General features: G+C 62.5%; 1 protein-coding gene across 1 annotated transcript in view; it reads right to left on the reverse strand.

Moving 5' to 3' along the window:
• Positions 1-1,848: 1,848 nt before the first annotated feature.
• The window catches only part of MYRF (myelin regulatory factor), a 28,071-nt gene continuing 13,022 nt past the window's right edge, over positions 1,849-16,897 (reverse strand). Inside the window, exons 5-26 of the mRNA XM_028117892.2 lie at positions 16,259-16,538; positions 15,036-15,286; positions 14,817-14,940; positions 12,963-13,158; positions 11,740-11,816; positions 11,452-11,562; positions 10,964-11,054; positions 10,376-10,576; positions 9,995-10,106; positions 9,355-9,464; positions 8,566-8,726; positions 8,420-8,492; positions 8,058-8,146; positions 7,694-7,762; positions 6,905-6,993; positions 6,606-6,797; positions 6,107-6,358; positions 4,496-4,583; positions 4,205-4,279; positions 3,732-3,837; positions 2,196-2,270; positions 1,849-1,994 (exon numbers count right to left, since the gene is read on the reverse strand). Of these exons, the coding sequence (XP_027973693.1) occupies positions 1,914-1,994; positions 2,196-2,270; positions 3,732-3,837; positions 4,205-4,279; positions 4,496-4,583; positions 6,107-6,358; positions 6,606-6,797; positions 6,905-6,993; positions 7,694-7,762; positions 8,058-8,146; positions 8,420-8,492; positions 8,566-8,726; positions 9,355-9,464; positions 9,995-10,106; positions 10,376-10,576; positions 10,964-11,054; positions 11,452-11,562; positions 11,740-11,816; positions 12,963-13,158; positions 14,817-14,940; positions 15,036-15,286; positions 16,259-16,538 (2,903 nt within the window). The 3' untranslated portion in view covers positions 1,849-1,913. The remainder of the gene's footprint in view (positions 1,995-2,195; positions 2,271-3,731; positions 3,838-4,204; positions 4,280-4,495; positions 4,584-6,106; positions 6,359-6,605; positions 6,798-6,904; positions 6,994-7,693; positions 7,763-8,057; positions 8,147-8,419; positions 8,493-8,565; positions 8,727-9,354; positions 9,465-9,994; positions 10,107-10,375; positions 10,577-10,963; positions 11,055-11,451; positions 11,563-11,739; positions 11,817-12,962; positions 13,159-14,816; positions 14,941-15,035; positions 15,287-16,258; positions 16,539-16,897) is intronic.

Below are 16,897 nucleotides of genomic sequence, written 5' to 3' on the forward strand. Positions count from 1 at the left end.
CTCCTCAGGCATGGAAACAGCCAGCTGCTAACCAGATTGGGGCTACGCTGTGTCCGGAAGGGCTCCAGGGGGCAGTGGAGGGTCACTTTCCAGTTAAGGACTGAGGGGCCACAGTCCAACGACAGGCACCCTCACTGAGGAAGCCCCAGAATCCTATTGCAAAGGGTGGGGCTCAGCAGTTTTAAGGCATTTCGGGAGGGTTCCCCACAGGGGAGGACAGGGGAGACAGAACAGAGTAGTCCTGCGGAAGGCCTGGCTCCCTGGCTCCCTGCGTGGTGTGGGCAGCCACGTAATTCCTATGTCAGAATGAGGGAGGGGAGCCACACTGGGGAGGGAGCTAGGAGGCGGGGTAGCCCTCTCCCCCAGCTCCCCTGAGGATAAGTGCTTTGAGACCCACGGCAGAAGGGGGCCCGCACTTCACAAGCTTCTTCAAGATTGCAGCTCCCCACAGAAAGGCCTCCCATTCAAAGCTGAGAATGAGAGGGGTAAGGCCTGGTTCCCAGAGAGGTGGCAGAACACCACAGGGCAGGGATGGCAATTCCTGTTCCCCTCATTGAACCCGTGTAGCCGTGGCTAAATGATTTCCACACTCCTTCTGTGAGCCTGGATGTGGCCTTAGAACATTCCAGGCTCCCACCAAGACCGGTTACTTTAACACTGGCACTTGAGTTAAGACGTCTTCAGTAACGCAAGCCCATTGCTCCACCTCCGGGAGGAGAGGGCGGAGATGGAATCTGCTGCCGAGCCCGACATGGGATCCCTTGATTTGGGGAGACAAGGTCGCCAGCAGACAAGAGAGGAGGGAGAAGCCAGAGTCTTAGTGGTTGGGAGTGGGATGGGTGTCTCAAGCCTCCCTGGGATGGATCAGAGCCAGGGCCCTGTGTTTGTAAATGTTTCCCCAGGGCTCTGCACCTCTCTGGCCTTTCCATCTCCATCCTTCCACTCGTGCCCTGGCTTAAGTGCATTTTAGTAATTACTTCATTAATAACAGCAAAAGCTATTTGTCTCCACGCACCAGCCAAGACCAGCCTGCTGCCCTTACAGGGATTCCTGCTCCTCTGCTCAGAGAGAGTGGTGGGTCACCGATACCACTACAAGCTCTGGAAGCTCCCAGAAGCCCAGGCCATGGGGCCACAACACCCATCTGGGGGGCTCGTGGGGAACTTCCAGGATACTCCAGGTTTAAGGGCCCAAGGCTGACCTGGCCCCCTGGCCCCCCACACTGGTTCAGCCAGGCACTAAGTATATGTAAGGCACATGGTCAGTCTTTGCAACCCATCCAGGGCTGGCTTCAGCTGCCCTGGGAGCTCTTGGGAGCCAGTGCTCCCAGGGAGAAGACACCTCCTGGGCCACACTTAAAGCTTCAAAGTCCCAAGTCCAGCGTAACAGTCAAAGCCCAAAAAGTCCACCACCTCGCCACCCCCCAGGGAGCAGCTTCCAGGGTGAGGGCTGTATACTCTCCGCCGACTCATGGATCCAGCCAAGTCTTTTAGGGCTCCAGCCAAATCCCCACTCCAAAAGAGGGGTGGCTCGCAGTCTCAAAAGGGGAGAGTGGGAGGATAGGCTCTGGACAGTCACAGGCTTACCCTTGCCTCCAGGGCCCCTGCAGCCAGCCCTCCAACCACCATATCTGGACAGATACGACGTGGTCCAGTCCTGGCCCCAGGGGGTCTCTCGGGCTCCCCCTGTGGTGTGAGGGGCGACCAGCAGGAACAGCAACTCCAGTGTGAGGACTCCGACGAGTTTCCCCAGTCGTGGGGAGGGCCAAGCCCGATTCAGTCTCTCCGAGGGAGTGCCAGCGAGCAGCAGAGAGCTGGCGGGGCGGCGGGCTCCAGTGTAACGCCACGGCGTCCAGTGTGGAAGGGGCGCGTGGGGCCCCGGCCCGGGTCTGGTGCCGCCTCCGGGAAGGCAGCTCAGTCACACAGGCGGTAGAAATGGAAGTAGTAGTCCGTGGCCGGCCGGACCGGGGCCTCCGTGCTGCAGTTGGCCTGACCCTTGTGGGGGAGGGCAGCAGGAACAGGTAAGGTGGCTCAGGGGGTGCAGGGCAGGATGCACTCCCCCCCCCGCCACATCACCTGGCATTGCGCCCCAAGTCTTGCCATGTGCTCCGGGAACCCCCACGTCCTTTCCCCAAGCCCCACACTTGAGATGCAGGTGCCCGGGCCTCTGGGGACAGATGGGTTGCCTGTACTCACCAGCAGGGCCACCCGGAAGTGGTAGGTGAATTCTCGGAAAGACAGGATTGTTACTGGCCACTGGTGGGAAGTGCCCTGGAGAAAGGGGAGAGGGAGGGGTAAAGACAGCCCCCTGGCCCTATCCCAGCCAGCAGCCCTGGGCTCTAGGGCAAGTGTTATGGAGGCTAAAGTCAGAGCTGGGAAGAGAGAAGGGAGGGAGCACGTTCTGCTTTGGGGAGCAGTAGCACCCTTTACGCAGACTCGGAGCCAGGCTCCCGCAAGTCCAAAGCTGCCCTCCCCTGGTCCCTGCCTTGTCTTTTGCCGCCTTCGCTCCCCGTTATGCTCCAGGCACATCAGAGTATTTCATGAACCCCATCCTCACCCCAGCCCAGTAAGGTGATGCTGCTTATCGATGAGGAAGCTGAGCTATTGCTTGAATCACACGGCACCGTGTGGCAGAGCGGAGATTGACACACAGGCTCCTGGGCTGTCGTGCTCTCCCTTGCACGGGAGCCTGAGGCCCACCTTCAGACAGCTTGCCCGTGTCCCAGCTGAGGCTTTGGCGTGGCCTCCCTGTACGTGGCCCCGGGCCTGAGCTCTGCATCCTGACAGCGGCTGGCTGGGCTCTCCCTCTACTTGCGGGCGTGCTCTCCTCTGCCTGCGCCTCTTTCAAGGCTCTCACCCACTCAAGTGACTTTCTGCACATCTTCCCAGCTAGGGAGTGCATTCTTCCAAGGCAAGGCCTGTGTCCACCCTCGCCCCCCACCCCGGTCTCCCCACAGATGGGCCCAGCACAGGGCCTGGGACAGAGGAACCCCAATACATTTTTGTTGAATAAACATGAATCGTTGAGAAGAAATTCCCACTTGTGCGGAGAGTCACAACTTGGGTCACATGGGGGTAGGAGCTGGACAAGGAAAGGGCCATGGTCATTTGGTTCTCAGAGCAGGAGGTAGGCCTCTACAAGGTAGGCTGAGCAATCTTCCAAACTGGAGGACTGAACTGTGCCGCTGCCCAGCCTGAGCTTGAGGACTGGGCTCCTTCCTGTTTCCCGACTCCTAGCCTTTTGCCACACCTCCAGCTCTGCCAGAAGGTCACACGTTCCCTGGCCTCCAAACCTCTGCACGTGCTGTTCTGCTCCTGGGACAGTGTCCTCTTTTCTTTGTCCAGCTGACCCCAAATCATGCTGCAGGTTTCGTCTTCATTAAACATGACTTTTGGGGTGGCTGTTCTGACCCTGAGCACAGACAAGTTTAGCTCTCCCTGCCAAGGACCTCTAGGATACCCTCCTCATCCCCGCCACTGCGTTCATCCCAGGTTAGTCCTGGTGGAACTGTTTTCTTGCCAGGGGCTCTTGGCAGGGATGGGATAGAGCAAGGACAGGGCAAGGAGATGCTCTGCAGTGAGCCCAGAGGCCCAGGCCTTAAGGGACCCTTGTGGAGATGCCTTCACTCTGACTCCCAGCTCCTTCTCTTCACCTGTTTGGGGGCCCAGTTGTGCCAGGGAAGATGAAGCCCTGGGGCCTAGCTGGCCCCCAGCTTCCCAGTCGCCTCCTACCTGGGTGTCCTGGTAGGTGTGCAGGCTCTGTGGGAAGCCCCCCTCCTCACACGGCTCATCCTTTGACATCAGGCTGCACAGCACCACAGACACGGGAGACGAAGAGCTGGGGGAAGGCCCGGTTAGCGGGGAAGTGGGGTTCCGAGTTCCTCAACCCCACCCCGCCCCCAGCCAGCCCTCCACACCACCTCCCCTGCCCTGCTGAAAACAAGCCACGAATCCTCACACAGCCCGAAAATGATGCCTACTAGTCAGGCCCTAGACAGCCCTTTCCCATCTACCATCCCACATGGTCTTCACACCCGTGAAACAACAGCCTTTTCTAGATAAGGAGCTGAAGCCCAGAGACCGCCAGGGTCATACAGCCAGTCAAGCACAGAGCAAGGGATAAAGTTACTTAGCATCCCTTCTCAGACCCCTTCCCCAAGTTGCCGAGGACTGCCGTGTCTCCACTGCCCCATGCTGGCACTCACTTCATCTGCAGAGTTAGGCTGAGGTGCAGCGGGGTGCTGCTGCTGACAGGGATGTGGTAGGTGAAGTTTCCAGGCCTGTAGGGGCAAACACGGCTCCTTGGACCAAGGATCCCTGCTGAAGCCCCTTGCCTGCACACCCCAGCCCCAGGTCTGTACTGGAGCCCATGGAAAGCGGCTGCCCCACCTTGGGGGCGGGGTTGGAGGGGGACGGCATCTGGGCATCTGCCCTGCCTGGGCTCATGGCACCTGAGGGAATCTGTCCTTGGGGTGAAGGGAGGGAGCCAAGCCCACCTGCAGGCATCCCCTGGAGCGCAGTACTGGGAAGTGATGGGCATTGATGTCTCCAGCACCTGGATGGAGGTCAGGGAGGGCACTGGGTCTGCAAGGAGAGGGGCTGTGGGGGCAGGGAGGAGGGTGACAAGGCAGGATACAAATAAGCAGCAGCCAAGCTGTTCCTTGCCAGGCTCACATTCAGTCACTCACACCTTAGTATAAGTTAATTTCAGGTTATTCTTTCCAGACCCCCACAATGGCCAGGGTCACACCGCCCTCTTCCCCCCGCAGCACTACGAAGAGCCGCTTCCCGTGAGCCTGGGGTCTGCCTCCTTGACAGAACCTGAATACCAGGAGCAGGGATGGGTCTTCCATATCCTTTGCCAGGGGCTTACAGGAGCCCGCTCACAGTCCTTTCTCCTGTCTGCACACATCTCCTCCATATTCAGTTCAGTTCAGCGGCATCAAGTTGGTAGCTTGAAGTCAGCCGCAGTGGGAGCACTCAGTCACCACAAATCAGGGCTTTTTTCCCCAAGAGCCAACTGTTAAACACCTACCAGCACCCCACTCGTGAGGGCCTGTGGCCTTCTGTGGATAAACCCACCACAGACTGGCTGGCTGGGTGGGGGTGGGACTGAAGGGTGACGTGGCGGGTGGGGGAGACAAGGCTTTCCTGGTCATCTACGGGCTGGCTGCGCCTGACCCACCCACCCCCACCTAGGAAGGGGAGGCTGGGGCCACAGAACATCTGCTGGACCTGGCATGTTTTCAGCTCTGAGGCACAACCCAGGCACGCAAGGACCCCCCCACAGGACCCAGCATGCCCCTGGGGTCACGGACAGATACCTAGATACAGACAAGACGGAAGGTACCCTTCTCGTTTCTCTTCTGGGCAAACTCCTGTGGTCCTTCAGAGACTCAGCTCCAATGTCACCTCCTCCAGGGAGGCCTTCCTGATCACCTCCCCACCTCAGCCTGGACAAAGCGCCCTCCCCCGTCACCAGGCTGCCTACCCGTCCCCTCAGAGCCCCGTCACGCTACTACAGTACTGTGTTCTCAGGTCTCTGAGCATTTCGGGGTCAGGGCGTGCCTCTCTTCATTACCCCCATACGATGCACACAGCCGGCCACAGAGCACGAGCCCCTGGGGTTTCCCCATCACTCTGAACTTCAACCTCAGCAAGTCACCATTCCTAAGCTCTTTTTTTTTTTTCTTTAAGCCACAAAACCCATCAAATGAAACCTGATAAGGAGGCCCAGTATCTAGAGCAGAGCCACTTGGCTGAAGCCCAGAAGGCCCCTGGCCTCCTCCGTGACCTCCGGGGCCCTGGCATTGGCCAACATGGGGTGGGATTCCAGCTCTGTGGCTGCCCGGCCACACAACCCGGCTCCGTTTCCCCATCTGAACCATGGGGATGACCCCTTCCTCGCTGGGATGTGTGAGCACTGAATGAGGCGAGTTACATATGGCCCCCAGCCTCATGGCTGGGACTGCACAACGCCCAGCAAATGGCTGTCGACTGACGGTCCTGCGCCAGGCCTTCCGGAGCCTGGGCTGAGCGGCGCCCTGGCCAGGGAGCCTCGCTGGCTGAGCTGAGAAGATGAGGGGGCAGGCAGGTAGGGCAAGTACCTGGCTGGCCCCGGGCCTGAGTGGGCTGAGCGGGGCTCAGGCCAGGCTCGGGGGCCCCTCGGCGGGTCCGGCCATGGAGGCCAAGGCTAGGGCTGTTCTTGGCTTTGCCTTGCCCTCCAGGGAAGGGGACTGCAGGGCTGGCCAGAGGCTCTGAGCTCTTTGGATGCTTGGAGTGGCCAATACCATTGGCTGACAGGCTCCAGGACTTGGCTCTGATGTTGGTGACTGGCAGCAGGGCCATCTGGCTAGGGCCTGTGAAAAGAATGAGGGATAGGCTGAGCAGGGGGAACTGGCTGTCTCCTGTCCCGCTTTCTCTAACACCTCACCAGACTCTGGGTGACCCCCCTCTGTCTCTTCGTCCCCTCGGGGAGACCCACCAATCTCTCCAGAGCCCCATTCTGGGCTTCAGGATACCCTCCCACCAATGAGACTTCGGGGCCTTCCTCGGGACTCACATAAAACCCCCTCAACCCAAACCCGGGACCCGGGAGAGCCATACCTGAGCGGTTGGTGGAGGGGCTGGGACTGGGGCTGAGGCCGTGGCCAGGGTTAAAGCTGGGGCCAAGACTCGGGGCAGCGGTAGGGCTGGGGGTGGGCGAGGAGCAGCAGACGACTGGGCAAGGGCGGCTGGAGCACAGGTCCAAGGTGGGGATGACCGGACCTGGGGCCGAGCTGGTCAGGCCAGTGGTAACTGAGGAAGCCGAGGCTGTATGAGCTCCAGGCCGGGCAGCTGAGTCCCCGCTCAGAACACCGCTCCCTTCCCCCCACCCCCACCCTCCAGACCCACCCAGCGCGCACCCAGCAGCAAGGAGGGCGGTGTGCCTGGCAGCCCAGTGGTCCCGGGGGAATGTCGGAGCTGGGTGGTCCCGAAGCTCTGGCTGGACCTGCTGGGGAGGGGCGAGCTGAGCTCAGAGGGACTGCGAGAGCCTGAGCAGGGAGGCCTGGGAGTCCCAGAGAAGTGGACAGGAGAGACAGAAGGGACAGGGATGGTGGAAAAGAGGCAGGGGGCAGGATGGCAGAAGCCAGAGGTAGGAGGGAGGGGGCTTGGTCCAGACACGTACCATGGGCACATGGCCTCACTCCCCCCAGGGTGCTGGGGCCGGAGCAGGGCCAGAAGACAGGAAGTGGACACGGCATAAGAGCTAAGGGGTGGCAGAGAGGAAAAAGAACCGGGGCGGGGGTGGGGGGGAACAGGTGCAGGGGAGGAGAGAGAAAAGACACGGTCAGAGATAGCCCCGGAGCCGAGGTGACAGTGGGCAGACAGAGCCCGGGGTCCCACCCTGGCCCTCCTTCCCTGCCAACTCCCCCTTCCAACCTGGGCCCCTCAGATGCCCCCTGACTCACAGAGGCCCAGCTACCTCAAGGAGCACTGAGTAGAAACATTGGCTTCAGCCTGGACAGCGAAAATGCTGCCCCTCCTCCAGGGAGACCTTCCCACCCGGCCCTGCAAGCCCGGATGGGCTGAGAGCCTGAGGCGCTGTCCCCTTCGGAGGAAACAGCTTCCACAGCTCCGCTGCCCCTGGGCTGCCCACCAAAGCCCCACCTGTCCTGGCAGCCTGGCCGGCAGCCAGGCCTCCAGGGACATACCCATCAGTTTCTACCAGGTCCTCCTCGGCGCGCAGGCTCAGCACGTACAGTGTGGACATGGACACCACGCTGGGAGCCACAAAAAAGGGCCACTGTTAGAGCTGCCGCCATGGTCCTGGCCCTCTCTCTAGGGCAGGGTCTGTGGTCCTTGGCTCCAGGGGCTGTGCTTGCGAATGAATGATGCCTCTCCACGGTCTCCTCCCACCCCCGGGGCATGGGACAGAAGGAGGCAGCCCGCTTCCTTCCCAGAGACCTCAGGCAGGTCTCATCTCCCAGCCCCATCTTCCTCTTCCTCCAGGCCTGGGCCCAAGGGCAGCTCACCTTCCCCCAGCCAGCCCTGCCTGGAGCCCGGGGCACAAGTCACCTGAAGGCCATGACCACCACTAGGGCAATGATGGTTCCCTGCAGGAAGCGCTGGCTGATGCAGGTCTGGTCTGGGACCACAGAGGACGACTGAGGACCGACAGGAAAAGGGGAAGAAGCAGAAAAGGCCCAGACTTAGGGAGACCATGGTGTCCCTTGGTGTGGGCTCTGCTGGAGGTGGGGGTGCTAAGGTCTACTCATGCCTACGGTGGGGGTGGGGGGATGGACAGAGGGAGAGGAAGGAGAAACGGGGCCAGAGAGCTAGAAAGCTGGGAGAAAAGAGGAGCCCTCGCAGTCAGAGAGCCTGGAGAGCGAGGGCCCGGCCCAACCTGCCTCCCATCTCCCATCCGTGCCCACCCTCACCTTGCTGGCCACCTTGGGGGGCCTCTTCTTGTGGGGGACACTGCCCGCCCGGCTGAACTGGCTCCCTGCACGGCTGCAGCAAGAGGGCCAGGGTCAGAGGTGCCTCTGGGAAGGGGATCTTGCCCCTGCCTGGCCCACGCCCCCACCTGAAGGCGCCCGAGCTGCCCGTGGACTTGAGGCTGTCCAGCCGCCGCAGTTTGGCCAGCTTGTGGCTCCAGCGTTCCAGCTCATCAATGCGCGTCTCCAGGTTGTCCGTCAGCTTGCACAGCTCCTTCACAGCACCCACGTTCTCCATGAAGATGCGCTCCTGCCACGGGGGGTGGGCGCCGTCAGCCCCTGGGGAGCCCTGGGCTACAGGGAGCGGCCGCGTGGAGGCCCTCCAAGCCTCCCTACCCAGGCCAGCCCTAGCTCCCCCAACTTCCTGTGCCTACCTCCAAACAGCTGCCCCACCTCTGCACCATTGCTTGGGCCACCTGTCCAGCCGGAACGGCCCTTCCCGCCCCTTCGGAACAGTCTCTCAGAGGCGCCCAACCTCTGATCTCGTGAACGTGGGGTCGTACGCTTCAGCTCCTTACTATTCAGCCGAGGCCAAAACCTATGACTTCACCCTCACCATAAGCCATGTTCAAGCTTTGCGATAGCCACCCGAGAGGGTCTTGGCAGTGACTCTTTAACCTCCTTTCGAAGGGGAGGAAAATGACCCCCAGTGCGCTTCGTCTTGCTGTAGACCACACAACCATAGTGTCGCCAGCTGGCCCTTGGATGCTCACCCCCTTCCCTGGGAGGTGGGGAGGGGGCTCTGGACGCATGAGAGAAGACTGGGCTGCCCTCACCCCCTGCATTTCAGCCCTACCAGTCTCCAAGGGGGAGATGAACACCCCCCAGCTGGCCCACCCCCTGCCCTTGGGCCACCCAAGACCTCCCACCCTGCAGACCTTGTTCACCACCAAGAAGTTCTCTATGGTTTTCCCATTGGCAAAGACCAAGTCTCCAGTGTCCTTCACGGCCTCAGGCAGGATCTCCTTCACTTCCTGGGCGATGACACCTGCGGAGTTGGGAGGGGAGTGGGGTGGAGAACGCCCACAGCACCATCATGTAAGGAGGGGGCCCGGTTTGAGGAGGGCAAAATTCTGGGGGCTAGAGATTTGGGATCCAAGGTGCCCTGGAGCAGGAAGCTCCAACGGAGCTTCAGTTCAGAAGGCTGCAGTTCCGGGGCTCAGGTGTGGGGTTCCCTGGCCTGGGGCAAGGGTGGATTCCTCGGAGGAATGATCCCAGTGGAAGTGGGCAGAGATAAAAGCAGGATTCACCTAAAGAGCCGAGGATCCCGGGACCAGGATTCCGGGACTTCTAGTGTCAAGGGGGTAGCTAGCCGACACCCGGGGAGGTCCGATTTTCCAAGGGCTGAGGGGTGGGACTTCTAGAGGGCAGGATTCCCTGGGTAGGAGTTCCAGGAGTCAAGGAGAGGGGGCCTGGGAGTGGGGTTTCCAGCGGGCTGGGACAGGGGACGGGGTGACTGAGGGCCGAGGTTGCCGGGTTCCCGGACCCCAGCCCCAGTCCGCGCAGGCCGGTCCTTACCGGTCTCTGGTGCTGTGGCCTCGATGCCCGCCGTGGCTGCAAACTCCGGCTTGTATCTGTAGTGCACCAGCCGCATGCGCGAGATCCTCTTCAGCTGCTCCGTGGTGTCCACCTGCCCGGGAACCAGGACCGAAACTGAACCCCTCCCCTCCTGGGCCCATCCGAGGTGGGGTCTGGGGTTGTACGGCGGCCGCCCGGGCTCTGCGGTGCGGCGGGGAGACCCCTAGGGCCTGCCTCCCTCACCTCCTTCCCCTGCCGCCCTGCCCTTCCACCTGGCCCCGCCCCCCACGAGCCCCGCCCCCTCGCCCTCCGCCCCTCCCGCTGGGAACTCCGCTCTCCCGGCCGCACGGCCCCGCCCCTCGCCCACAGCCCCGCCCCCACCTCCTGCACGTGCTCCTTGGCCCGCAGGTCCGAGGGGTGCATGAGCGAGCCCATGACCTTGACGTTGCCGTGCACTACCAGCGCCTCGTCGGGCCGGTCCGTGTTGATGCCCACGCGGCCATGGTGGAAGACAGTGTCGGGCACCTGCGCCCGCTGCCACAGCACGTCGCTGTCACTCTCAAACTGGCCTGGGTTGGAGGCCTAGCACAAGTGGGCCGGGGTTTGGATCAGTCCCAGGGGCGGGGGACCTGCAGTGCCCTGGGCAAAGCGGAAACCCTGCAGCTACCTCTCCGGCTCCAGGCAGGGATCCTCACCCCACCACGCCCAACTTAAACTGCACCTCCCACTGTGGCACCTTTCAGTCACTCGTGGGATCTCAGGAGGCTACCCAGGCCTTGTCCACCTCCACCCTTGTGAAGGAGACACTGTGGCTCAGCGGGTGGGAACTTGCCCGAAGCCACCCAGCTAGGGCCTAGCAGGATCAGCATTCTAGCTCCTGACTCCCCAGGACCCCAGTACTTTTCCTGGGCGCCACCGCTCCCAGCTCCCGAGAGAACTCTTGATCCCTTGGGAGGAGGTAGCCCTCACCCTCACGATGATGCGCTCTGAGATTTGGGCAGCCAGCGTGTAGTTCTGGTTCTGGGCGTGGGCCTGGAGGGCCACCACCAGCATGAAGTACCTGCAGCACACAGGGGTTTAGAGGCACCCGGGGTCCTGCCCCACCTGCCCCTGCCCGCCCACCCCCTTCTCCCCGGCCCATGTCTGCTGTACAGTGCCCGGGGTTCCCAGCACCCCAGTGGGGAGAGGGCATTAACACCTCATCCTACAGAGGAGGAACCTGAGTCTCCACCAGGGGGCAGAAACTCCCCAGGGCCCACAGCTAGGACACCTGGAGCTGCTCATCCAGAAGCCAGGCTTCTGCTCTCTCATCCTTAACTCCATTAGCCTTAGCTGGGAGGCTCAGGTCTCTCTTCTGTAAAATGGGTCAGTGTGTGGGACACTGCGACAGCAGTGTCTTCCTGCCCCTCCTCCTTAGAGATGGAGGGCCGGCCAGGGCCAGGGTGCAGCCTGCTCACCTCTGGTCAGGGTTGGGTTTGCCCTTCTTGCGCATGTTGTTGGCAGTGGTCTCACTGAAGTGCAGACGGCCCACAGTCACCTTCGTGACCTGCTCAGGGGGCAGATTGACCCTGCAGAGGAGCGGCAGGGGACTCAGGACACAGGGAGGGGGGCTTCCAAGAGCCAGGCGCCCAGTCGGGAATGCGCGGGAGGCAGATATCGTGGGTGCCTGCCTGGCCCCCTCAGCTCCCAAGCCAGCTCCAGGGCCAGCCCACCCGGGGACCACCACCCCCAGGGTTGACACTCACGTGACAGGGTTAAAGGGCCGCTTGCTCCGGTCCGACTGTGACTGCTCGATGTTGATGGACTGGTTCAGGGCCTCCAGCTGGGGGAGAAGCAGAGGCCAGTGGCTCATCAGGGCCGGGGTCCCCGCCTGGTTCTGCCACCCTTCAGCCGCTCAGCCCGGGCCTGGCCCAGCCCGAGCTCCCCTGGAACTGGAGGCGAGGCCCTCCCTCCAATGAGGGCACAGACAGTCACATGGCTCTCCCAGCTACGCATGCACCCACTCACACATTCCACGGACACACGGCCCCCACCCCCATCCCCGCGGCCCCTCCATGAGCAGCGGCGGAGCCACGCCAAGGCGCCAGGTTCCAGCTCCTGGCAATGGAGGAAACCCACGCAGCAGTGCCCCCAGGGAGGTCGTGGGCTCCAAATCAGCCACTCCGAGGCTGGGGCTAGAGGGGCCCCAGGGGAGGAGCCTCAGGGCAGGTGTCCCCAAGGGCCGAGGACTGTAGCAGAGTGAACGGGAAGGCCAGAGGAGGAGGGATGGAATGGGCATTCTCAGGGTGTCCCAGAGGTGGGGAGCTGCCTCAGGAAAGCGGGGGCTGCGAATGGGCACAACCCTGTTTGGGGCACAACCAGAGGCAGGGCTGGAGGGAAGCGCTCGTGGGCGAAGCTCAGAAGTCAAGGTTTCGCTGGAGGGCACCAGGAGCTCTGGAAGAATGGCAAGTGTCGTGCCCGCTGGTGTCTCGGGGGGAGAGTGAGCTGGTGGCCCCCGTGGAAGCTGCTGTGGTCACTTAGACGAGGTGGGGGTGTGGTCGGGGCCAGGGAGAGGCAGAGGGGAGAAGAGAGAGGAGGTGGGCAATGCTCGAGGAGAATAGCCAGACCTGGTGCATGATGATGCGGTGGGGGCAAGTGGGCCCCTGGATGGATGGCCCCCGGAGTGGCTTGGGTAACCAGCGCCCCGCAGCCCTACTCCCTGAGTGGGGAGCCCCGGCGGAGGGGCAGGCTGACAGGGAGTTCGTTGGGGGCTGAGGATCTAAGCCGACATAGGGGTCAGGAGAAGGGCCTGGGTTGGGGGTATAGATTAGGGGGTCACTGGGTAGAGAAGGAATCAGGGAGCACAGCTGAGAAGGGGGCTGAGGGGGCTGACGGTTGGGGTGCAGGTACCCTCATTTTGCCTTGGGGTCGTTCAGGTCCCCAAGCATTCCCTGCTCCCCTTCCCTCCTGGCTGAGCCCCCAAACCTGCCTTCACTCCGTGCAGTTTCAGGTAGAAGCAGTCGAGGGGCTTGAGGCCCTCAGGCGTCTTGACGTACTTGGGCTCGCCCAGCATGCCGATGTACACCGTGACCTGGAAGTGGTTCTTCTTCTGGCACACGAACGCGTCGTCGCCCACCGAGAAGTTGAAGCCCTTGTCAGCGTCCACACGGTAGGTGAGCATGGGCCTAGGGGCAGGTGAGGGTACTCACCAGAGGCACCCCCACCAAAGCCAGGCCTGGAATGTCCCTCCCCCATGCCTGCGTTGCAAAGCGATTTCCTACCCAGTCCCCACCGCCACCCCCCGATCCTCAGACCACTCATGGGGCTGCCCCCCACTTCTCAGAAATGAAAACTGAGTCCCCGGAAGGATTTGAGCTCAGGTCGGCCAACTCTTCAGCCAATATTCTTTCCTCTATGTGGCTGGGCCCAGCCCACCCTGGTGATGGGGGGAGGAAGGGCAAGACCCCTGAGGGCCACGAGAGGGCAGTGAACTCCTGAGGAGGGGGCTTGACGGCCCCTCCTCACCCTTGGCTCCTTCCCAGGAGGCTGCCTGAAGCCCCCTCCCTCACAGGAGATGGGGTGAGAGGGGGTGCGTCTGCAGAGCTTCACTGGCCTGACAGCTGGTTGCCATGGAAACGGTGGAACCAGGCGCCGGCTCGGGACTGGCCCAGCCCCGGCCCACTGGCTTGCTCAAGCCCCCAAAGTCCTCATTCTGACTCCTCCATCCGCCCAGGTGCGGAGAGGGGCACTCTGGGCAGGGTAGACACAGCCTCAGTTTACCCATCTATGGCTGGGCAAGGATTCCAAGGATGGATCCTTTGGGGGACCTCCGGGCAGCAGGAAAGGGGGCAACTGTTGGCTCATCCTCACCCAGGTCCCCAGGCACAAAGCAGTGCCCCCAGTGCCCAGGGCCTGCCTGGAGGAAGATGGGCAGAGAATGATTCCAAACTTGGGGGAAAAGGCTTGGGGGCCTGGCTAACATCTACGGAAAGGCCTGGGGCTCCACCCACCTGCCTGCCCCAGGGGAACACCCAGGAAATACATGGGCCACACTGGGGGTCTCCGCTGCCAGCTTCCTGGCCTTAGGGCCTGAGATGGCAGGGCTGGCCTGGACAGCATGGTAGTGAGAGTGGGGGCGGTCGTCCCCAGGTCACAAGGGTAGGATCCTTGAAGACCTCTCCCCCCATCCTGACAGGGTCTCAAGGGATCCTTCAGCCAGGACAGCAGCTGGATCCCCCCCACCCCAGCCCCGAGCGCTCTGGCTAAGGGCTTCAGCCCCAGCCCAGCTCCAGGACGCTGTTCTCAGCCACCCCGCCCAGGCCTGGCAATGTCCAAAGGGAGTCGGTGAGCCACCCTCTCACCCCCACCGGACTTCTGCAGGAGTGAGGGGAGTGGTCCCACAGTGCTCCTGGCCCGGTCCCAGGAAGCTGAATCCACATGGGTGGGTGCTGAGGGAGAGCTAGGAATGCTCGGACAGCCCTTGCCTCCCCCACCTCCTCGTCCCTCCCTTCCAGGGAGGGGGCTGCTGGAAGGGCCCTGCCAACACAGCTTCCTGCTACCTTCCTGGAATGCAGAAGGAGTGGGGGAGGAGGAGCCACCCACTTCTCCCTGCCTTGGCTCCCACTGGCCCCTCCCTGACAGGCACCACCTCCTTAAGGAGGCCTGGGGCAGGCCCACAAGTCGGGAACCCCGAGGGCCTGGCCTGGTTCTGCCCTGAGCCTGCTGCTCTCCTGTAACCCGGGCCCAGGGGGCGCCAAGTGTGCTCCCAGGCCCCCTTGCTCTGGGACCCTGACACCAGGGCCGGTCCCCGGATGCGGTGGCAGGGGTGGGGCGGGGCACTCACAGCTCCTTGTAGTTGGCGTCGTACAGTGTGGCCCACTTGTTCTGCTGATGCGGTTGCCACTTGATGGACTGGTAGTTGGGGTCCAGGTAGGAGCCACTGAGGCTATCATTGTCCTGCAGGAGACCTGGAGGGAGGAAGCAGCCACATGGGCCCTGGGCCCCAAGCCCCCACCTCAAGGGGAGCTGGCTCGCTGTGAGCTCCAGCAGGCCAGGCACATACCTGGTGAGGGTGCCCCTGGCGGGTGCCAAGGTGGTGTCTGGACCCGGGCAATGCTGAGGGGCAAGGAGCCAGGCCCAGGTGAGAGGGGGCCCTGGGGAGGCCAGGGTGGGGATGGGGCTCGAGCTGGGTGTGGGGGCAGGGTCGTTGCTGTCCCAGGCTCCTGTTTGATCATTCCATTCAGCATCTGGGCATTGAGGGTGTTGGGAGGTGATTCGGAGTGCTTCCTCTTCTTGGAGGGGTGTGTGGGGAGCCTGGGGGTTACACAGAGGCGTGCCATGGGGGGCTGGCTCTTCCTGAGCCCCCTCCCCCCTGGGCAGTAGCCCCCGTTCCCTCTTCACCCCGTTTCAGCAGGATATGTCCAATCCAGAGGACACCTCCTCCAAAAAGCCGCTAGGCTTTACCTCCTCAGTGCTCCCCCATCGCTCTGTAATGCCATTCTCTGCTTCTGTCACTCCTCTCTACCCCGGCAGCTCATGGAACCCGGAGGGCAGGAGCCACACCTGACTTGTCTGTGTGCCCCATCAGGCCCAGCCATGGGCCTGGCGCACAGAGTGCCCCGAATTGTTTGTGGAAGGAACAAGCCGGTTCCTTCCCTGGGGTGTCATTCTCAGGGCCACCCTTTATAGTGGGGGCTCCACGGAGAGCAGCCTCCGAGGCTGGAAACAAGCTCCAGGGGGCGTGGGCCACCAAGGCTGAGAAGGAGAGCTCCTTGGAGAGGAGGCTGTGGAGTCTTGCCCTGAACTAAAGCTTTCATGACATCTCGATGTGTCAAACAAACAGATAAAAGGACAATTCTCCTGGTTGGAGTCAGAGGGGGAGCTTGGGTCCATAGCTAGAACTTCCTCCAGAGCCCCCGGACTTTGTGAGAAGGTTGGAAAGTCACTGGTGTCTGGGGAAAGGCACAGGCCCGAGGTTCAAGTCCTGGCTCTGCCCCTTCCTGGTTCCATGACCCGGACAAGCATTTCCTCCCCCTGGGAGCCCCAGTTTATCTATCTGGGCAATGGGGGTGGCCATGCTCACCAAATAAGGTAGTCGGAAGCATCTGGCCGGCCTATCTGGGCTATCTGGCTGCTGGGTGGGCACATCCGTATACACGTGCTGACCCTGTCTCCTGGGGGCAGAGCCTTCTGCCCTCCTGGCTCATCCGGGTCCCCACCTCCATCTCTGCCCCACCTGCTGCTGCCCTGGCCCCCCACCCCCAAGCCCACCTGCCCCAGTCTTACTCAGCTCCATGCTGCTGCAGCAGCTGATGCAGCATCTGGGACTGCTGCGTGTGGTGGAGATCGCTGGGCACGAGCCCCTGCCCCATGGCAGCATAAGGGGGCATCGGGGGCTCGGCCTTCATGTACAGGTCCCGCTGCAGGACAGGGTAGTGAGGTGGGGGTGGCGGGGGCGGTGGGGGGCCTGGGAGGTGGGCCGGAGGTGGAGGCGGGTGCTCCAGGCGGGAGGGCACTCCCACGTGGCACAGGGTCTCAGGGGTTATGGTGCGCAGGAGATGGGGGTCTGCGGGAGAGATGGGGGGTAGGCATCAGAGACCTACATCACTCGGGTTCCCGGGCACGGGGTTTCCCACCTTCTCCTGAGACAAGCCCCGGGGGGCTGACCTCCCACCAACCCCACGTGGGAGGAGGGCTGGGCAGCCTGAGGCTGGCCACTAGAGGCCCCGGCAGGGAGAAAAGCCCCTGTCCAGGGGGTGGGCAGCTTCTCCCCCCTGCCGTCCTAACCGGCTCCTTTCCCCCAGGCCTGGCTGCCCAGCTCCCGGGGGAAGGCCCCGCATCCCAGCATCCTCCCCCAGCCCCTCTCAGGCCTGATCCTCCTCTGGGCCTCAGGAAGGAGTCTCTCGGGGACCCTCAGCACAGTGC

The sequence above is a fragment of the Eumetopias jubatus genome, unplaced genomic scaffold (assembly GCF_037043125.1).
Source record: "Eumetopias jubatus isolate StellerSeaLion01/CBP00866 unplaced genomic scaffold, mEumJub1_p1.0 scaffold_13, whole genome shotgun sequence".
Taxonomy (NCBI): Eukaryota; Metazoa; Chordata; class Mammalia; order Carnivora; family Otariidae; genus Eumetopias; species Eumetopias jubatus.